Source organism: Erythrolamprus reginae, chromosome 3 (assembly GCF_031021105.1).
Source record: "Erythrolamprus reginae isolate rEryReg1 chromosome 3, rEryReg1.hap1, whole genome shotgun sequence".
Taxonomy (NCBI): Eukaryota; Metazoa; Chordata; class Lepidosauria; order Squamata; family Dipsadidae; genus Erythrolamprus; species Erythrolamprus reginae.
This window is the reverse complement of record NC_091952.1, coordinates 199386547-199407423: the sequence shown is the minus strand read 5'-3', so window position 1 is coordinate 199407423 and position 20877 is coordinate 199386547. Positions and strand designations below refer to the sequence as shown.

At 38.0% G+C, this 20877-nt stretch overlaps 1 protein-coding gene across 7 annotated transcripts in view; it reads right to left on the bottom strand.

Moving 5' to 3' along the window:
• EPB41L3 (erythrocyte membrane protein band 4.1 like 3) overlaps positions 1–20877 on the bottom strand; it is a 157886-nt gene that overhangs the window by 23691 nt on the left and 113318 nt on the right. For all 7 annotated transcript variants that reach the window (XM_070747579.1, XM_070747580.1, XM_070747573.1 and 4 more), the window contains exons 7-12: positions 20091–20309; positions 19660–19747; positions 17922–18074; positions 16268–16365; positions 13917–14092; positions 5606–5823 (exon numbers count right to left, since the gene is read on the bottom strand). In XM_070747579.1, the coding sequence (XP_070603680.1) occupies positions 5606–5823; positions 13917–14092; positions 16268–16365; positions 17922–18074; positions 19660–19747; positions 20091–20309 (952 nt within the window). The remainder of the gene's footprint in view (positions 1–5605; positions 5824–13916; positions 14093–16267; positions 16366–17921; positions 18075–19659; positions 19748–20090; positions 20310–20877) is intronic.

Here is a 20877-nt window from a genome sequence, read left to right as displayed (position 1 = left end):
AAGAAGGAATGGGTCAGAGGGACCTCCCAGTCCCTCATGAAGGAGGGGCATGAAGGAGAGGGTGATCTTCTCTTACCACCCTCCCAACTGAATGTTTCCTCCATCCCTACCAGGGAGAAAGGAACTAGAAGTTCAACTTAATACCCTTGGCTTAATAGGTCAGGGCATAATGGATTAAAACCCCCGCAGAGAAAGGTGCTGAATGGAAAGTCTCTCAAGTTAAAAGAGATCACTTCAGAAGCTGCAGAAGCAAAACACTCCATCTCAACAGGACAAGGCCAAGAGACAGGACAAGGGAAAATTTGCCAGACAAGTGTAAATGCTCCTCGCCAACTTCCAGGGGGAGAGGGCGATCCATCCATTAAAGACAGATCCGTACAGGTCAAAGGCAGTGGACAACCTAATAGTAAATGCACCATTCACCATCAAGGCCAAATGACAGTGCCTGAGACAAGGGAAGAAGGAGAAGTGCATGCAGTGGTAGCAGCCCGAGTGCTCTTCAAAGAGAAAAAAGATTGGGGGTGGGGGAGAGACTCTGCGTGGACTTCTGGGGTATCAACCCCATCTTTGTTGAAAATATGTATCCCCTCCCCCTTATGAATGACTTGTTGAATTACTTGGTAAAGGAAAGAAGTTTACAAAATTGGACTTAAAGAGAGTCATGCAGTGGTACCTCTACTTAAGAACTTAATTCGTTCCGTGACCAGGTTTTTAAGTAGAAAAGTTTGTAAGTAGAAGCAATTTTTCCCATAGGAATCAATGTAAAAGCAAATAATGTGTGAAAACCTATTAGGGAAGAAATAAAAGCTCGGAATTTGGGTGGGAGGAGGAGGAGGAGGACAGTTGCTGTTGAATCCAAGAAATTAAGCTTAAAAAAAAAAGAGGGACTCTGAGGTGGCAAGCAGAAGCATGCACCTCCCATACACCGGGTGCAGGCTTCCTCCCATACACTGTTCCAGAAAGAGAAACGCAGGGGGAATGGCAGGAAACTGGCCGGGTCTTCATGCCGCTCTCAAATTTCCTGGTAAATTTTTCCAGGCTCGGGTTCTTAAATAGAAAATGGTTCTTAAGAAGAGGCAAAAAAATATTGAACACCCGGTTCTTCTCTAGAAAAGTTCTTAAGTAGAGGCATTCTCAAGTAGAGGTACCACTGTATTATCAAATACACATTAGGGAGGGGCATGAGTGAAAAACAGCATTTAACTGACCTCTTGGTTTCCAATTTAAAGTCATGTCGTTTGGACCACAAACCCCCCCTTTCTTCATGCAATTCATAAATGAGGTACTCCACTCTCACCTGTACAAGAGAGTGTTCATTTATTTGGATGACATTCTCATTTTCAGTGAAACCCTAGAGCAGTGATGGCGAATCTATGGCACAGGTGCCACAGGTGGCACGCAGAGCCATATCTGCTGGCAGACAAGTCGTTGCCCTAACTCAGTTCCAATGTGCATGTGTGTGCCAGCCAGCTAATTTTTGGCATAGAAGATCTGGGAGAGCGTTTTTGGCTTCCAGAGTGGGGGATGAGGGAGAGCATTTTTACCCTCCCCTGGCTCCAGGGAAGAATTTGGAGCCTGGAGAGGGTGAAACATGAGCCTACTGGGGCCACCAGAAGTTGGGAAACAGGCAATTTTTCAGCTTCCAGAAGGCCTTGAGGGAAGCTGTTTTAGCCCTCCCCGGGCTTTGAATTATGGGTGTGGGCACTCATGCATGTGTGATAGCACACGCCCACACTCTTATGGCACCTGAAGAAAAAAAGGTTCACCATCACTGCCCTAGAGGAAAACATAAAGCTAGTGTGGCGAGTCTTGGAAAAACCTCTGGCTATACACAACGCTGTCCAAGTGCGAATTCCACAAAAGCTCATGCGACTATCTGAGATATCGCATTTCCAGCGAAGGGATAGAGATGAACCCAGGAAATGTGAAAGTGGTGCTAGATTGGCAACCCCCACATGCCTGCAAGCAACTATAGAGTTTCCTGGGCTTTGTGAACTTCTATTGGCAATTCGCTGCCACTGACCGACCTGCTAAAGACGGGGCCATCACCAACAACGTCAAAGCTGAACCAGCCTATTGGATGGACAATGGACTGTCAAAAAACATTAAAAAACCGGAAACGGCTCTTCACCCAAGATCCCATTTTGCAACACTCGACCCAAAGTCCCACCTGACAAGTCACATATGACAATGACGTTCACAGCAGCACTGGATTAACTCCTTTTCAAATTACCAGTGGCATGGAATTTGATCCCATGACTGAACTACCCAGAGAAGCCACCTCTTCCATGTCCCTAGATAAATGGATGGAGACGGGGTAGGACAACACAAAGAAAGAACTGACAGAAGCAGCAGAAGCATACAAGAAGTAAACTGACAAGCAATGGTCACTCCAACCGCCCTTCAGTTTAGGGGATAAAAATTTTCTTCTCTATCAAATAAATAAAATTAAGAATGCTAGCAAGAAACTAAGATAAAAATTTTGGGTCCTTTCCCAATAGTTCAGATAATCACAGTTCAGCTTGATTTACTTAGAATATTGGGAAAGATTCACTCAGTTTTTCATAGTAACTTATTCAAACCAATGATTTGATCCAACTTACGACCACAGACCCAACCCCTCCTCCTCCAGTAATTATGCAAGGGGGAACTCATTACCAAGTGAAGAAAATTTATATTCCAGATTGTAGAGGCGTTGTTTACAATATTTAGAGCATTGGAAGGGGTACCTGGTGGGCCTGCGATATGGCTTATTCCTCTCAACGGCCTTTCATACCTTTGACAATAGTATCCTTCTGCGATGGCTGGAAGGAGTGGGAGGCAACGTTTTACTGTGGTTCTCCTCTTACCTCTCTGGTTGTTGTCAGTTGGTGTTAGTGGGGGGGCAGAGGTACATCCCTAGGCCCCTACTTTGTGGGTTGCCTCAGGGGCCTGTCCTCTCCCACCCTACTATTTAACATTTACAAGAAGCCACTAGGTGAGATCATCTGACGGCACAGGGTGAGGTATCATCAGTACACTGATGATAACCAGTTTATACATCTCCACCGTTCGCCAATTCAGTGAAGTGGTTGATGTGATGTGCCAGTGCCTGGAAGCTGAAAAGGTCTGAATGGGAGCCAACATGCTCAAGCTCAACCATGACAAAACCGAGTGACTTTGGGCATTCCCTCCAAAGGACCATTCCACCTGTCCATCTATTGTTCTGGGGGCCATGAAGACTTGGCTCTGTCAGCAGGCCTGGGGTCTGTGAGAGTTAACATCTACTCATGGCCGAATTGTGATTGATTTATTATGTAGGTGTGTGATTGGCTAGTTTGTATGGGTTTTTATCGTTAGTATAATGGGTTTTTTTTACTGTTTTTATTATTTAATATTTGACTTTTGTAATACTGTATTGTATTGTTTATTGTTGTAAGCCGTCCCGAGTCCCATGGGATTGGGCGGCATAGAAGTCAAATAAATGTAATTTAAATTTAATTAATTTATATTGGTATATTTTTCTCTAAACCTCTTTTCTTGTATTATTCAATCCCTTAATAATATAGGTATAATTACTACATTGTGGCATCTATTTATTGCAAAAGGTGAATATCTTAAGCACTTTATTTAAAGTTTTATATTCTAACACAATTCTAGTAATAATTTTGGAAAATAAAAGCAAATGATTTTGTGAAATCATGGTTGACAAAAAATTGAATATACATTTTAAAAAAGTAATCCCTAGAATATATCATATTTTCTCTATATAATAATTAGTAAACTTTAATTGCTTCCCCCCAATTTAATTAAAAGAGCATTCACCGTGACATGAAAAGTATTGTTATGGCAAGACAGTTTTTAAAACGTACTTTAAAACTATAAATGTCACTCTTCATTTTTAACCAATAATTCAGTGTTTGTTTATTTTTGCAATTTTAAGTTATCTGGACTTCAAACCCCAGAATTCCCCAACAAAACATCTTAACGTTGCTAAAGTTGAGAAATACTGCTATAATTAAATGATAAATGCAATGCTGAATAATTTTTTTGTTTGTTTTAATAATTTCCAATATTTAGAGATGAAAAGTCTTTTTAGCAACTGAATATGTTATGAATTCATACATTTCTGATATATTGCAACTTGAGCCTATCTACCATCTAACAAGCAAAGTAATCACTGTGATAATGTATACCTATCTCACCTAGCCACTTCTTCAATTCTCAGCTTTTACCTATAATGATTGGGAATTGTGAGAATTCCAGTTTGGAAGGACAACATTTTGTGAGGAAGTCAGTCCTGTGTTAACAACGCACTCATAAAAGATGCCTATTTAAAGCTGCATTGCTGCAGAGAGAGAATATTCTAACCTTATCTGGGGTGTGTGACAAAACCACTGAAAACAATGGTTGTGAGAGAAATATGTAACAAGCAGGATTATGTAAAACTGTATATCTTTATAAAAGCATGTTGAAACAAAGTCGGTACTTAACACCTTGAATTCTTGAACTCAAATGTCTAAACTGGGTGGAGTCGCATCCCAAACCTGGATAAACATTTATGTTATTGATACAGGTATAGACTTCTATGCAACCATATATGTGTCTTTAAAATATATGATATACTATATCAGTGATGGTGAACCTTTTATTCCTCAGGTGCCAAAAGAGCGAGGGCGTGCACTATCATGCATGTGTGAGTGCCCACACCCATAATTCAATGCCAGGGGAGGGCGGGAAACAGCTTCCCCTGCGCCCCAGAGACACTCTGGAGGCCGGAAAAGGGCTGTTTCCCAATTTCTAGTGGGCCCAGTAAGCTCATGTTTTGCCCACCCAAGGCTCCAAAGGCTTCCCTGGAGCCAGGGGGTAAAAATTCCCTCCCGCATCGTCCCGGAAGCTCTCTGGAAGCCAAAAATGCCTTCTGTGCCAGGTAAAAATCAGCTGGCCGGCACACACATGCACGTTGGAGCTGAGCTAGGGCAACAGCTCACGTGCCAGCAGATATGGCTTCGTGTGCCACCTGTAGCACCTATGCCATAGGTTCGCCATCACCGTACTATATATATAGGGATCTGGGACTAAACTGGTCTTTCTATTCATAACTGTTCATTCTGTACAATATTTTCTGAAGATCTATCCATAGGCAACATTTTTGATAACAGGAGACCTGGAATTAACATGCTCTACAGTTAAAAGTAATTTCACATGAATTATGACAATAACCTAGAAGTAGAATGTCAAAACGGTCAATATTATGCTGTCTGGTTTAATTTATACTAGAAATACTGATTCTAAGACCAGGAAAAAAATGAAGTTAGCACTCTAGTAATGGCAAATAATTCAAAGGCAATTCAAAAAGGCAAACAAAATGCAGTAATTCATGAAAAGAGTTATTTACATTGTAGAGCATGTAGCATATTCAAAAGTGAAACATGTTCTCTCTATATAAAACTAAATTGCCACTGTTAATCTTAAAATTGTCAGGAAAAAAACCTACTGTACTTATTACTTATTGCCAAACACTGGTGATTTGCCACTATTTTCTTATGCTTTCTATCAGCAAAATTATGTGGCATTTCTAATACTGCTTAGTTGATAGAATTAAAATACAAACATAAAACTATACCTTAGTATCATGCCGTATTGCTGAAACTGGAGTGCCTTCCTCTTCTTTCCTTTTTAGCTGTTCGTCATCTCTCTCTTCTTCTGCTTTCTTCTCTGGGGTCACGGTAGTTATCAAGTTTGTTTGAGAGATGCCCTTTGTTGTAGCGTACTGGCCAGTACCAACCTCTGCAGCAGACATAGAATCCTTCATGTACATTTCATGGTTTTCATTCACTGATGCTAAAAGCAAATGCAATGTGAAGAGGTGAAATCTTAAACAGATAATTCATTAGGCTAAGTAAAACTACATTATGGATTCATTATTTAATTATGTGCATGCCTACCCCAAAGTAAATCTCATTAAATTCAATGGGATTTATGCCCAGGCAAGTGAGCTCAGGCTTACAGCATTAAGCAGTCTGCCAGTGAAATGGAAGCCTCATGTTTCTAAAACATGCAGAAACATAAATACTAAATATACCTATATAAAACAATAACATTAATATGCATGTATGTGTATGTATATACAGATACTGTATTAAAATCTGATATATATTCACATGTATGCAGATACTTTTAAACCCAGAATCTTCTTTTCTAAAATTTGAAAATAATGAAACTATCTGAGCACGCTGCACTACACTTATGTAAAGAACCTAAGTGATAATAAAGGGCAAATAATATATACAGTCTGAAAGTACTTTCTTAAAAAATAATGTATTAGAAACCAGAGGCACTTCATCACAGTTATCTCAAAATGCAAGATACTAATGAGCTTGTCATATAGACTCCAAGAAGTTATCACTAATTCATCAGAAAGAAAGAAAAAGATTTTGAAGAGTACCGGTAGGTTAAAAAGTAATTTTACAGAAAGGAAAAAAAAATGGCCATTTCACCAAGCATTTATTATATCAACTTGAATCACACTAAATATACAAGGCATAAGGAAAAGCAAGGCATACATTAGTAAAAGTTGTACAAAACAAAGGGATGTTTTACAATAGGCAGGAGCAATTATAAAACAGGACCTCTTTATGTGCTGTCAAACGTTGCAAAATAGTTCTTCCAAATGCTTTGCACATATAAATGCAACAGCGTTATTTTCTAATCATAAACAAGTAGTCTTCAATTTACGACCGCAATTGGGACAACACTGGCCAATTGGCTAAGCAAGATGGTTGCTTAGCCAATTTTATGACTTTTATGACCTTTTCTGCTGCAGTTGTTCAGTGCATCACTGCAGTGGTTAAAGGACTCATACAGCCATTAAGCGAATCTGGCCTTCTCCATTGACTGCTTGTCAAAAGCCAATAAGGAAATAAGAAAATAAGGACCGTGTTAAGCAGAGATGCTACAACCAACATAAATGCCAAGTACCTGAATTCTGATTGTTTGGAAGTAAAAAAGTTCCTGCCACCAGTTTTAATTACTTGATTTATGAGTGCAACTTTCCTAAGTTTTTTCTCTGACCATTAAGGTACCGGGGGCTTCGGCCTGTCCTGACTGTTTCTTAGCAGCATCTCCTCCCCTTATTCCACAAGGTCATCCATAGATTCCATTTCAGAAGCAGAAATCCCACCTACTCCCTAAAGCCCAACTTGAGCAGCAGGCTGTCACACCTGAATAACTGCAAAGCAGCATTTCTGATAGTGGCAAGTATCCCCCATATGACAATAGAAATCTCCATTCATGTTATCACAGACAAATCATTCTCCGTCATTTTTAGATGAGCAATTTCTTTGAACCCATCTAGAGATGGAGAAGTGCATAAAATGGACTGATATCTAATACACCTAGATATGTTTCCTAAATGCATCTGCTTCATCTGCCAGCTGTATTATGTGATTGATACTATTGCTCAAAGTGCCCTTTCTTTCCAGCCTACCTAAATGCAGGGGTTTAACCTGGATATAAGGATTTCTGGGATTCATTTTTAAAAAAAATAGCAGGTTCTGCGGCTGGAGAAAGTTTGAAATCCCTTCCACTATAACATACCATATTTTTTGGAATGTAAGATGCACCTTTTCCCTACCTAAAAGAGGCTGGTAATGTCTGAATGTGTGTCTTATACTCTGAATGTAGCTTCCCCCCAAGCCCTAACCAGATGCTAACGATGTTCTCAGCTCTTACCAGCTTGCAAGCTTTCATTGTTACTTTCTGCAAAGAATGTTTTCCAAGCCTTAAGTCTTTGCAGGGTTTTTCTTTCTATTGGTCTAACTTATTGCAAATGTTTCTTTCCAGCCCTAACCAGGTGTTAACTATGTTCCCAGCTCTTACTAGTTTGCAAGCTCTTTCACTATTACTCTCTGCAAAGAATGTTTTCCAAACCTGTCTTTCTAGGGTTTTTTCCCCATCGCTTTACTTGTTCCAATGTTTCTTTCCAGCCCTAACCAGGTGCTAATAATGTTCCCATCTCTTACCAGCTTGCAAGCTCTTTCATTGTTACTCTCTGCAAAGAATGTTTTCAAAGCCCTAAGTCTTTGTAGGTTTTTTCTCCATTGGTCTAACTTACTCCAAATGTTTCTTTCCATACCTAACCAGGTGCTAACAATGTTCCCATCTCTTACCAACTTGCAAGCTCTTTCATTGTTACTCTCTCCAAATAAAGTTTTCCAAGCCTTAAGTCTTTGCAGGGTTTTTTCCTTTGCTCTACTTGCTCCGAATGTTTCTTTCCATGTGCTAATGATATTCCCAGCTTTTACTGGTTTGCAAGCTCTTTCATTGTTACTCTCTCCAAATAAAGTTTTTTAAAAGCCCTAACCAGGGGATAAAATAATGTGCTGGCTAAGGACCTGCCCTACCAGATGAATACCTGGTAAGCAGATTATTTTCCCCATTTTGCTCCCCCAAAACTAAGGTGCGTCTTATACTCCGAAAAAATGTGGTATATGACAGATGTCCATTCAGCTTCTATTTCAACTCTTCTAGGAAAGATTCTCAGTTATCCAGGTTATGGTTGTCCCAAAGGTATTTTTCCCCCAAAAGGCAACTGGATTTTGTTTTTCCTTGAAAACACTTTATGGGACCATCTTCTGCCTCACACTTCCCAGAGACCGGTTAGAGCCCACAGAGTTGGCCTTCTCCAGGTCTTGTCAGCCAAACAGTGCAGGTGGCCGGACCACGTGGGAAGGCCTTCTCTGTGGTGGCTCCGGCTCTCTGGAACTAGCTACCTCAGGAGATCTGAACTGCCTTCACTCTCCTGGCCTTCTGGAAAGCCTTAAAAACCTGGCTTTGCCGGCAGGTCTGGGGCTGTTGAGCAGTAGCATCTAGCTTCAGCCCAGAAGTATGAATGCTTTTATGAATGGGTTTTTAATTGTTTTATATTACTTTACTTGTTGGATGCCACCCAGATTCCGAAAGGAGTTGGGGCAGCTCACAAATCCAATAAATAAAATTAAAATCAAATTAAATTAAGAAGTAAGTTCTGAAAAAGCTTCTCTGATGAGAAGCAAAATATCTTCAAGGAAAAACAAAGTCTAGTTGCCTTTTGGAAAAAAAGCACCTTTGGATATTCTAGGAAAATTCATCACATTCTTTGGCAATCTGTTTTATTGACTGACAGCTCATATTCCTGCTGACATCTAGCCTGGGCTTTGCGCTTTTAATCTGGTTCTCTCTTCTGAGAAAACAGAGAATAAATCCATTTCCACTTCTATGTGACAACCTTCAGAAATTTAGACACAACTACCATAATTTCCCTTCCCTTAAATATCCAGAACCTTTAACCATTCATTCTTCAGAGAACTTGGATTAAGAGTTCTTATCTCATATAATTTATCTTCATCATTTTAAAGGATATAAAGTATGCATGCAATTGATGAAAAGCAGTTCTCTATCATTATGAAATACTTCTGCTCATGCAAGAATGACTTTCCCCTTCCTTCTTAATCTTCCAGGATTTTGCAGAAAAGATTTATAAGATTGGGCAAAATAAGATGCAACGGACAGGGAGAATTCAATCTGTCATCAGAAGGATGTCGTTGGAAATAATTTCAATACTTCAACCTAGATGAGTTCTTTTCTGGTCTATAAAACACGTGCAAATGGCTTTAGAATTTTAATATGAGTGGGAAAGAAAGAATATATCTTTCTTTCAGTGAATAGAAGTGGGTACCTTCAAAATAAAAAATCAGAGTTCAGGAATTATGTCAAAAGAAGCAAGTTCACCCTTCATCCTTTCCTTTTAACACATGGATTATTTTATTGGACCTTTCGTTGCTGATTTCCAAAGTGGTAAATTCTATCACTGTTTTACAATGACTGAACTTTAATTATTAATATGGCATATTTATTTCTGGCTCCACATTCTGGCTCAACAGTCACATAAATTCAATTTTAGGGGATCATGTATTTGCAGTTGGTAATCCCTTATAGTACAGAGACCCCAATTACTGCATTTAATAATAAAAAAGAGATGTAATGAATCATTCAGATGACTCAATATTTTTAGGATGAGTCTGTTCAGTTTCTGCCAAGTCCTTTAGCTCTCTTGGCTAAATGCAGTAGCTACTCTTTATTTACTTGTCATCTGGGCAGGTGTATGTATACCAATTTGTATCAAACCTTGAATAATAATTTGGATGGAATGTAATAAACAACAGCACCAGATTTTGCCCCTATAGGTCATCTGTGTGGATTTATGATTACTACTAGTTTATTACTTTGGCCAAAAATATTTTTGAAATGCAAAGATTAAGAACAGATAAACTGATCATTTTTGGTTTTCTGTGACTTGTCTTTTTTTCACATGTAGTTTTAGATTACCTTTGATGTTTTTTATAAAAATCCACATGAAAATCTGCACCAATTGAACTATTTCTTTTAACATCCATTTGTATGGATATTTTCTTAATTTGTATCAACTATTTTCTCTCACCCAATGCCTTTTTAGTTTATTCATTCACATATGGTGAGTTGTAGAAGAACGTTCAGCTTAGGGCTGAACCGTGGAGTCTTTATTGCTCTCTGAGCACGATGGTTTGCTTACAGATGTTTCATTATCCAACTAGATAACATCATCAGTGCTAATGAGTATGATACTTGTCTCTGTTTATATATGGACAATCCTCAATTTACAGCCACAATTGAGCCCAAAAGTTCTGTTGCTAAGCAAGGCAGTCCTTAAATGAGTTGTACCTCATTTTATAACATTTTTTTGCCATTTCTGCAGCTAATTTCTGCAGTTAAAGGAATTATGCAGTCATTAAGTGAATCTGGCTCCTCCCTCCCATTGATTTTGTTGAGAACTGTCTGAGATTATTACAAATGGTGATCATATGACCCCAGGACATAAACTATAACTATCATAAACACATAACAGTTGCCAAACATCCAAATTTTGACCATGGGAATGCTGCAACGGTTAAGACTGAAAAAGTCTTAATTCAGCAGCACATAATTCAGCGCAGTTGTAACTTGAATGGTCACTAAATGAATACTTGCTGAATTATGTGTTGCTGAATTAAGACTTTTTCAGTCTTAACTGTGCCAGGGCTTGAAGAATACAAGAATTAGGGAAATGAGAAGGAAAATATTACGTAAGCGATATTATACTCCCGTCCAACTCGCACATTTTCAGAAGAATGTCAAGGGTATTTGTTGGCACGGGTGTCAAGATAAAGGAGTGTTTATGCATATGTTTTGGGAATGCCCAATAGTGCAGGAATTTTGGCAAAAAGTGCAAGAGGACATTAATAGAATGTTAAATACACAATGGACAATTACTAAGGAAATGGCAGTAATAGTTAAAAGTAATGCGATGGGAGAATTTAGAGAAATAAAACATGCAGCGATAGAAAGCGCACAGGCGGTAATAGTTTTGGGTTGGAAGGATGTGACAAAATGGACAATGCAAAATTGGTATAGGTACATGGTGCACCATATTCAATTTGAAATTATGGACAAGGGGATAAATTTGGATAATGAAACTGACTCGAGACAACAGATGGGATGGTGGGACAAGGTAAGATGATATATGACGGGTAGAATCCGAGACCAAGCTACAAGGAATAAATTGGAATCACTCTATAATATGTAAATAGATATATTGCTCTTGGGTTAAAATGGTCTAAACAAGAAACACCTTCGATTTGGTGGTGGGGTATGTGTGTTTGTCGGGGTTGTGGGCACTTTTCACTATACAGTGATCCCGCGATCATTGCGAGGGTTGCGGGGGGCCGCAACGAGCGGGTTTTCGCGAAGTAGCGCTGCGGAAGTAAAATGGTTTAAAATGGGTTAAAATGGTCTAAACAAGAAACACCTTCGATTTGGTGGTGGGGTATGTGTGTTTGTTGGGGTTGTGGGCACTTTTCACTATACAGTGATCCCCCAATCATTGCGAGGGTTGCGGGGGGCCGCAACGAGCGGGTTTTCGCGAAGTAGCGCTGCGGAAGTAAAACACCATCTGCGCATGCGCAGATGGTGTTTTTACTTCCGCAGCGCTAGCGAGGAGCCGAAGATTGGGGGCGGCGCGGCTGTTTGAAAACGTTGCCGCTGGCATGGGGGGCTTGCCAGCACCCCCCGGACCCCCAACCCGGGTTTGGGGGGCTGCTAGGAAGCCCCCCATGCCGGCGGCGACGTTTTAAAACAGCCGTGCGGCTTCCCAATGGCGTGGCCGGGCGATGCGCGAGCGGGCGGCGGACAAGCCGTTCGCTCGCGCTCGCTCTCGCCGGTTTCCAGCTGAGTCCCAAAGACAAACGTCAAAGGCGAACTTCCGCGTTTGTCTTCGGGACTCATTGGGAAGCCGCGCGGCTGTTTTAAAACGTCGCCGCTGGCATGGGGGGCTTCCTAGCAGCCCCCCAAACCCGGGTTGGGGGTCCGGGGGGTGCAGGCAAGCCCCCCATGCCGGCGGCGACGTTTTAAAACAGCCGCGCCACCCCCAATCTTCGGCTCCTCGCTAGCGAGCAGGCAGGCGGCGGACAAGCCGTTCGCTGGCGCCGCTCGCTCGCGCTTCCCAGCTGAGTCCTGAAGCGAATTCGCTTCAGGACTCAGCTGGAAAGCGGCGAGAATGAACGGCGTGGGCGGGCGATGCGCGAGCGGGCGGCGGACAAGCCGTTCGCTCGCGCTCGCTCTCGCCGGTTTCCAGCTGAGTCCTGAAGCGAATTCGCTTCAGGACTCAGCTGGGAAGCGGCGAGAATGAACGGCGTGGGTGGGCGAAGGGCGGGCGGCAGCGAGGAGTTTGCGTGGGCGGTGGGGAAACTCCTTGCTGATGCCCGCCGCTCGCCCTCCCGCCAGCAAGAGGGGGAAGACCTAGGGAAGCCGCCCAGCAGCTGATCTGCCCGGCGCCATCTACGCATGCGTGCCCATAGAAAAAAGGGCGCGCATGCGCAGATGGTGTTTTTACTTCCGGGTTGCAAAATCGCAAAGTAGCCCGTTCGCAATGATCGGGAACGCAATAACCGGGGGATCACTGTACACTGTTTTATGTTGTGTGTATATTAAAATTGTTAAAAATCAATAAAAAATATTTTTTAAAAAACAACTGTGCCAGAGCTGGTAGATGTTTCATTTTCTCCTTGATGGTTTCTTGCTCATTTCTTTGTCTGGTGTTAATCCCTGTTTATCTGGATGCTAATGATGGAGAGGAAGTATTCATGTTCTATTATTTTGTTTCCTTCTTTTGAGTGGCATATAAATGTGGTTTATCTATATGTATCTATCAATGGCTGATTTGTCTGAATGCCAAACTTCCAGAAGTACCTTGGGTTTTTGGATTTTGTAGTCATCTGAATAATGCAAACTCTACCGACACTGATAGAGCAAGCTACTTTATATAAATATGGAACTAACGTGATGATGTTACCTAGTCGGGCAATGAAACATCAGCAAGCAAATATTCAAGCTCAAAGAGCACCAATGACTCCACAGAGGGATTTATTTTTGTGAATACTGCAACTATATCACAAAATTTGGAAAAACACAAATAACCACAGCATGACTAGGTTCAGTTTGCGTATTGTGTCAGTCATTACAAGCTGAGTGCATTTACCATCCTAGCAATGACAGCAGCTATAGTGTCCTAAAAAAAAGCACAGAAAGGGTAGAAATTCAGTAGCAGGAAGAACAGCTAAATAAATAAATGCGGAGGACCGAAATTTTAGTCTCTCTCACAGCTTATGAATTGCCACATGAATAAGCCAGAAGAAAGCAAAAGGGAAGTTTAACGGGCATATCATAATGGTATGGCATATCATGCATATACTTACATGTGTAATCCAAAGAAGCTCGGGGGACATGAGATTACAAGAAACTTGAATCTGTCCTCTAATGCAATGTTTTATTTAAAAAAGAAAATGAGACAAAGCTCCAAGTAAGGATTATTAAGAATATCTTACCCCCGTCTAGGCTGCGAGACATTGTGTAGCGTTTACTTGAGGAACGTTCAAAGTAAGGTGCAGGGCGATCAATCAATGCGCTAGCTCTTCTTGTCTGGGCTTGTGTCCTTCCACTGTAGCGAAACTTAGAACCTAGTGTGAGGAATTTTTTTGGAGGAGCTTCTGGTAGCAAGAGTCTAGAATACATCACACATGATAAACATTACAAATGACTGGTTTCTAAACTGAAACGAAAGAGTGTGTTTTTAAAACTATTTTCTCTCATTCTTGAATTGAAGGGATGTGATATTTGGTCTGACTTTAAGCAATATTAAAAATGCAACGTATACAAAAACTATTGTCAATTAGCAATTATGAAAAGATGCATGAAATATTTCAAGCTTTAATGTGTTTGTCAGATGGAGTTATTTATTTAATGAACAAAACAATATTTACAAAGAGAATAAGTGAGGTTTTTAAAATTACAATGATATATTCTGATCAGTCTGGATTTGTTCCAGATATATAAGAAATAACATAAGACATATCCTGAGTTTACAGGTAAAAGGTAAAGGAGTCCCTGCAGAATTTTACTTCGCTAGATGTTGCTGACTATAGGGGGTGGTGCTCATCTCCATTTCAAGACCAGAATAATAATATTCTGAGGGTGCTGATAAGTTTTTTGTTTGTTTGTTTTAAATGGACTGGCAGTCACAAACTGTAAATGGCATTATCATGCCACTTGTTTAACATGGATTCCATAGTGAATTATATCTTCTTACAGCGTATCTATCTATTCTCAAATGATATGTATGTATGTATGTATGTATGTATGTATGTATGTATGTATGTATGTATGTATATATATATATAAATCACTCTGAAACGGACTCTGAGTGGTTGTATAAATTTATACAGCCGCTCAGAGTCCGTTTCAGAGCGAGCGGCATATAAATGCAATCAATCAATCAATCAATAAACAAACAAACAAACAAACAAACAAATTTGTTGATACCAACAGAAACTAATGGTCTATAAGAGATCATGAAATAATAAATAACAAGCTGAACTTCTGAGATAAATACAGGAAAAAATAAGCCCTAATTTCTCCCCTCTTGTTTCACTTTTATTTCACTGAAGACAAAAACTATTTAAAAATTCATTCAATGCATAATTAATAATTTGCATAGCTTGCAAGATTAAATTCATATACTGTAGTACTAAAACACTCTTTCCTGTAACTTTTAACTGGATAAAACAATGTACTCGTTTGAACCAAGGTACCTCCAATGGCTTAATTTACAGAATGTGCCCAAAATCTGTGGCTCCAGATTAAGGGATGAACTAAGGCTTCCTTAAATGGTATTAGGAACAAACCCTCCTGCAGCAATGTATTCATGACTTCCTGGACTCACTTGCAAATGACCCTCCTGGAGGCTTTTACTAAGGAGAGGAATTTAATAAACAAGTAGATGCACAAACAGATTTGTTTGTTTTCCTCCAGTGGTTCTTTAGCAGGCTCATGGCTCATCTCAACACCCTCAATTCTTCCATGAATCACAGGGAACATTGAGAGTGATGGATTCAGACATGCCACTATCCAGGGTCCTGACCACCTTCAAGTTCCAGGTTGCAGTCAGAGCCTGGGTCATGCTCTAGCTCCCTCGAGAACCTAAGTGTGTGTAGCAGTCACCAAGGATGAAACATTCCAATAGGTCTGGCCTTCTTGTGGAGGAGGGCAGTGCTGGAAAATCTCAAGGACAGCAGGGCACGGTCTGACCATGACACAGGAGATAATAATAAATCCTCCACAAGATCACAATTGCCACTGCTGCGACAATAAGATAATGTCTGTGGTGTGCCTACTTTCCCAGATCAGGCAATGGATGACGTGGGATAGGACCATGGCCTTCAAACCAATGAATTAGTTGTCATATACTTTTTAATGGAAAGATTGTTCCATCTCTTCAATAGAAGAATGGCTTACTATGTTGTGAGAGTATGCTTTAAGGCCTAGAATAACTCCCTATCTGAAGTACCAGTTGATTCAAACTGGAAAGCACTCCTGGAGTATAACTTAATAGATGGAATTGTACTACATCAAACATGTGGATGTAGTACAATCTATATTTTAAATAATTTAATTTTAATGGATATAAAAAACAGAACAGATATTTACTAACATCACATTCAACTATAGTGAGAATTTACTAACATTGTAAAAAATATGTCTGGTGTCTATTATATTTTTAAGTGCCCAACTGTGATCAGAGATCAAGAAGAATGTTATATCTGTTTGTATATCTTTAACCAATTTATTCTTATTACATTGTGACAAATTCTGAAGTAACCCATTAAAAAGGACTATGTACCTGAAAAATGTATGATGTTCAACACATACTTTCCATAGACGTTTTGCAGCACGATGATTTGGTAATTTAAATCCAATTGTACTTTCAAATTGCTCAAACTAGGAAAGAAAAAAAATCCAGATTCACAGACATATTTTGTTTTAAAGCAACTTTACTGTATGTTTCTTCCTTTTACTTTTAACAATCTTAATCTTTACATCAATCAAATACTGTAGGTTTTTATTTCTTGCATTTTTTTTTACTCCTATTACACAAAATTCTTCAAGTCTTTAATATGCCTCTTCCAGTAAGGAAAAAATGTTCAGGTCATTTTCTTGATTTATCATTTGTGTTTCTTTTCTAATTTTAAAACAGCAGCCAATTTCTTTTATAAATCCAATGAAACATCATTTCGCAAGTCATTGCCTTGGCCTTTCAGTTGTAAATGTATTTTTGATATTATATCTAGCTTATCAAATAAAATCTTCTCTATATCTTTCATTTCTTCAATAACCTTGTTTCTCTTTAGAAATTGCTTCCAGGTTTATTTATTTAATAAATAAATAAATTCCAACATAAAGTGTCTCTTTAAAGGAAGTTAGAGATTTAGCTTTCTACTATATACAATAGATTCTCACCAATGTTCTCCCTATCTTCCATTATAACAATCCAAAGAGTGATGGAAAAGTGATTTCCATTGGGAGAAACAAGGACTTATTGCTAGTATCTATAGTTAGGGTAGCAATATGGGTTGTAAACATTGCACTGCCACAGTAAATTAAAATAATAATAGCAGACAAACTCACAACACATACCGTAAATAAATATAGTGCGTTGGCTACTGTATTACAAATCTTTGTTTTTGCAGAAAACAGAAAGGAACTACAGCAGTAGTATACAGGAAAGGGGAGAAGCTGAAAAGTCAAGTTTCAAAGTATTTCAAGGCTGAAACTGCTAGCCTAATAATAGATCACACTGCATTAATTTCTAAAGTAAAATTCAATACAGACATATGAAACGTAACAAAGCTTCAATGTAATTTTGTGTTTAAAATGAAGGGTCTTCCTTTTTTATATGTAATATTTGAGTATTTTTTATAGTTAGTAAAATATTGAAATTAGAAAAACTGTTTTCTCCTTTTAGGCTGAAAAAAATTGAAATTGAATTGAGGACTCTCTTAATATAAATTATGATAAAGATTAATGAGTAAACAGAAACAAATATTACTCTTCACAGTAAAAAGAAAGAGAGATGGTCAAATTGATTCTTTTATCTAAAGAGGAGAATATATTTAACTTTGTTTATATCGAAATTTTGTCCAGATTTTTTTTGCAATGAAAAAAAAAAAGAAACTTTGATTTTGTTTTTGCTAATTATATAACTGTAATTAACAACAATTCTGTAATTACTATCACAGAAATGACTAGTACTGTTGTGTAAAAGTAAAAAGCTGAAGTTGTAATGTTATCTTTTACAGTACTAAAGAGAGTTGGAAGTCGGTGCTTTTTTTCTTTCCTTTTCCCTCTTTCTTTATATTTCTTTTCTTTTCCCTCCCTCTCTTCCTAATATTCTATTACTTTTTAAAAAAATATTCTTTTGTATTTTATATTTTGATAAACTAATAAAAACATGAAACAAGAGAAACATGGCAAGCATTTCATTCAATTTTACTTACTTCCCCTGGTCGAATTTTGATGTAGAAGTTATTCCTCTTATATGAAATTTTGAGAACCTTAGGCCAAGCAAATCTGTTTATTCTGAGTCTGTCTCGATAAATCAAGAGACCACTTGCACAAACACCTAACATGATTTCAACTCCTTCAGAATCCTGAAAAAGGTTGGACAATTTTTAAAAATCTAACATCAATTCCAAGGGTCAACTATTAGCTATATATCATTTTCACATTTTTTCATAATTTTAAGAAAGCTTATAAAATTATTCCTACAAGCATGGAGTATTAGAAAAACACAATTCACTAAAATGTGATACAATTCTTGATATTTATGTTCATCAGCTAGATAGAATAAAGTTTATCAACATCCTATGAGACTGTAAATTAAATATCACATTCTTAAGTTAGCATGTTATCAAAACATATAGAGAATTCCCAGAAAAAAACAAAATATCTTTATGTTTAATGAAGAAATCACAATGTGCTTATATGTTGAATGATTTGTATGAGACTCTTCTCAGAGGAAAAAAGCTAATTATTAAAATATATAGTAACAAATATTTAAATTATATAAAAGTAATTATTGAAATAGCTTGTTTTCCTGCTTCCTCTCAACTGCTACTTCCTTTTGGTCATTGGCTAATAAACTACTGTGTACTTGGAAGTAAGAGGACAGTCATTTTTATTTTAATATCCCTGCAAAAGAAAACAAATTTTCAACATAGTTCTTAAGTTTAATTATGTCAATTATCCCAATTTTGATGTTCATATAAATTGTTCAGAAAGAAGTAATTATATTACTTTCAAAATTCTTTTGAAGTGGCCAAAATTTTTACTTGAAAGTTGTTTGTCCAAAAAAATGCTTTTGTAATTTATTTGTTAAAGACAATTAACAGCAGGTGAAAGTTAAGACTGTTTTTGACTCCTAATTTAAGCATTTGCCTGCAAATTGTCTGAAGACCTTTTCAAATCTATTATGCACCTGGCTTATTTTAGAAAACATTTTATTCAGAATGATAATGATATGATCCAAAACTTTTTAACTTTTTCAATTATAAATTGATAAAAAAGAGCCAGTTTGGTCTATTAGTTAAGGCAGCAGGCTAGAACCCAGAGACTGCAAGTTCTAATCCTGTTTTAGGCATGAAAGTTGGCAGTTGGGGAAAATATGCTGACTCTGCAAACCATTTAGAGAGTGCTGTAAAGCACCAAGAAACAGTATATAATTCTAAGTGCTGTTATTATTGCTAATTCAATCAGATTTCTCATTCAAAAAGACAAAGCTCAATAATACTATTTTAAAGTGCAAAATACAATATAAATATTGTAATGGTTGGTATTGGTGGAAAAAATAGAAGGAAGGGGAAGAATGTGTTATCAAAACTTGTTTTTGTGATTTTTAACTTATGATTTATTAGTAATTATTAATATTTTGTTTTGTTTATGTATCATTATTCTTGTTTGACTTGTGTTTAACTAATATGTCAAACCTCATCTAAGACTCATTATGCAAAGAGTTGAAATACCTGAAGAAATTAGGAATGCTGGAAAAGGTAGAAGGAAAGGGAAGATGATAACTAAAGACAAGGTGAATGGACACAATTATAGCGGTAATTATTATACCAGTAGCAAATTTTAAGGGCCAAACTGCAACAGAGCACCTAGCTGTCTTCTATCTATGATTGTTAAGAACTGTTTATAAAGAAACTGAATTATTAGACTGCCGAATACAATATGTACCTTGGCATGATGTAGATCTACTCCATACATAGACAGTTTTTTGGCATTTTCCAGAAAGTGCATCTCTGCTTCTGCAGGTGTCATTCCCCTAAAGTTAATCAATATGGGGGGGGGGGGGGGAGAGAAACCACATAAAAACATGTGAAAGTGAAATTGTTTCATGCAAAAAACATTTTTTCCCTTCAAATTGTAAGTTGTCCAGGCATGTCTGTGCATATGCAAAAGTCGATGAGTTGGTACTTTTGCTAAAGGTATGCAATTTGTTGTATCAAAGGGATTTGCTTTAAGTGGAGGTATTAAGGCAGACTATTTTGGTTTTTAAAGCTAAGGCACCTGAATTACTTGAGTCAAAACAACCTGCACAGCAAAGCAGACCAGGACATTCCATAGGCTCATTATTTATAAACATGGTTTTCTTCCGTATATCTCACCTATGGCTTTTATGAAGCTCTATTACTTTATCTTCCAGTTCTTTAGTATGATTTGGTGCAAAGCGGAATTCACTGATATAGTCACTCCCGTATTCATCAGGATCATAATCTCCAAGCTCTGACTGAACTGTGTAAGAGCCTAATAGTGCAAGTGTGACAAAAGAACATGGCAATCGTCCAGACACAATGTCATCTCGCAGCTGCAAGCAGAGATAATACCTGCAACAAATTTATATTTTAGAAAGCATATTAACATTTCTCTATTTAAGCAGAAGTATTTAAACATTTATATGGATTTATCAGCAAATACATGATTTATATTAAACACATTGCTATTTTCAATAGTGGACATAAAAAGCACAAAAAGAAATATTGGTTGGGGGGAGGGGAAGGGAAGCACTTCACATCCCATGGATATATACACACAATCTGGAAACTAAAATAATTGTCCCGTATCCAAAAATATGTACAATTACTGAAATGCTGTTTGTGCAGCAACAGTTTTATTTGTTATTTATTTGCACAGCAAGATCTAGTAAGTGACAATTTCTATTTTTAAAGTTATTATTAACTAAATGAACAATTGCTTGGAAATAATTTCATCTATTAATATAAACATTAATCTATTCTGAATTTATACAATTGAATCTTTTTGAGAATTTTTGCAGTAAAGGGTTTTCCGTTAGAAAAGCGCCATAGATAATAAAAGAGGTAGAGCTAATGGTTAAGGCACCAAGCTAGAAGTGAGAATAATAATAATAAATAATAATAATTTATTAGATTTGTA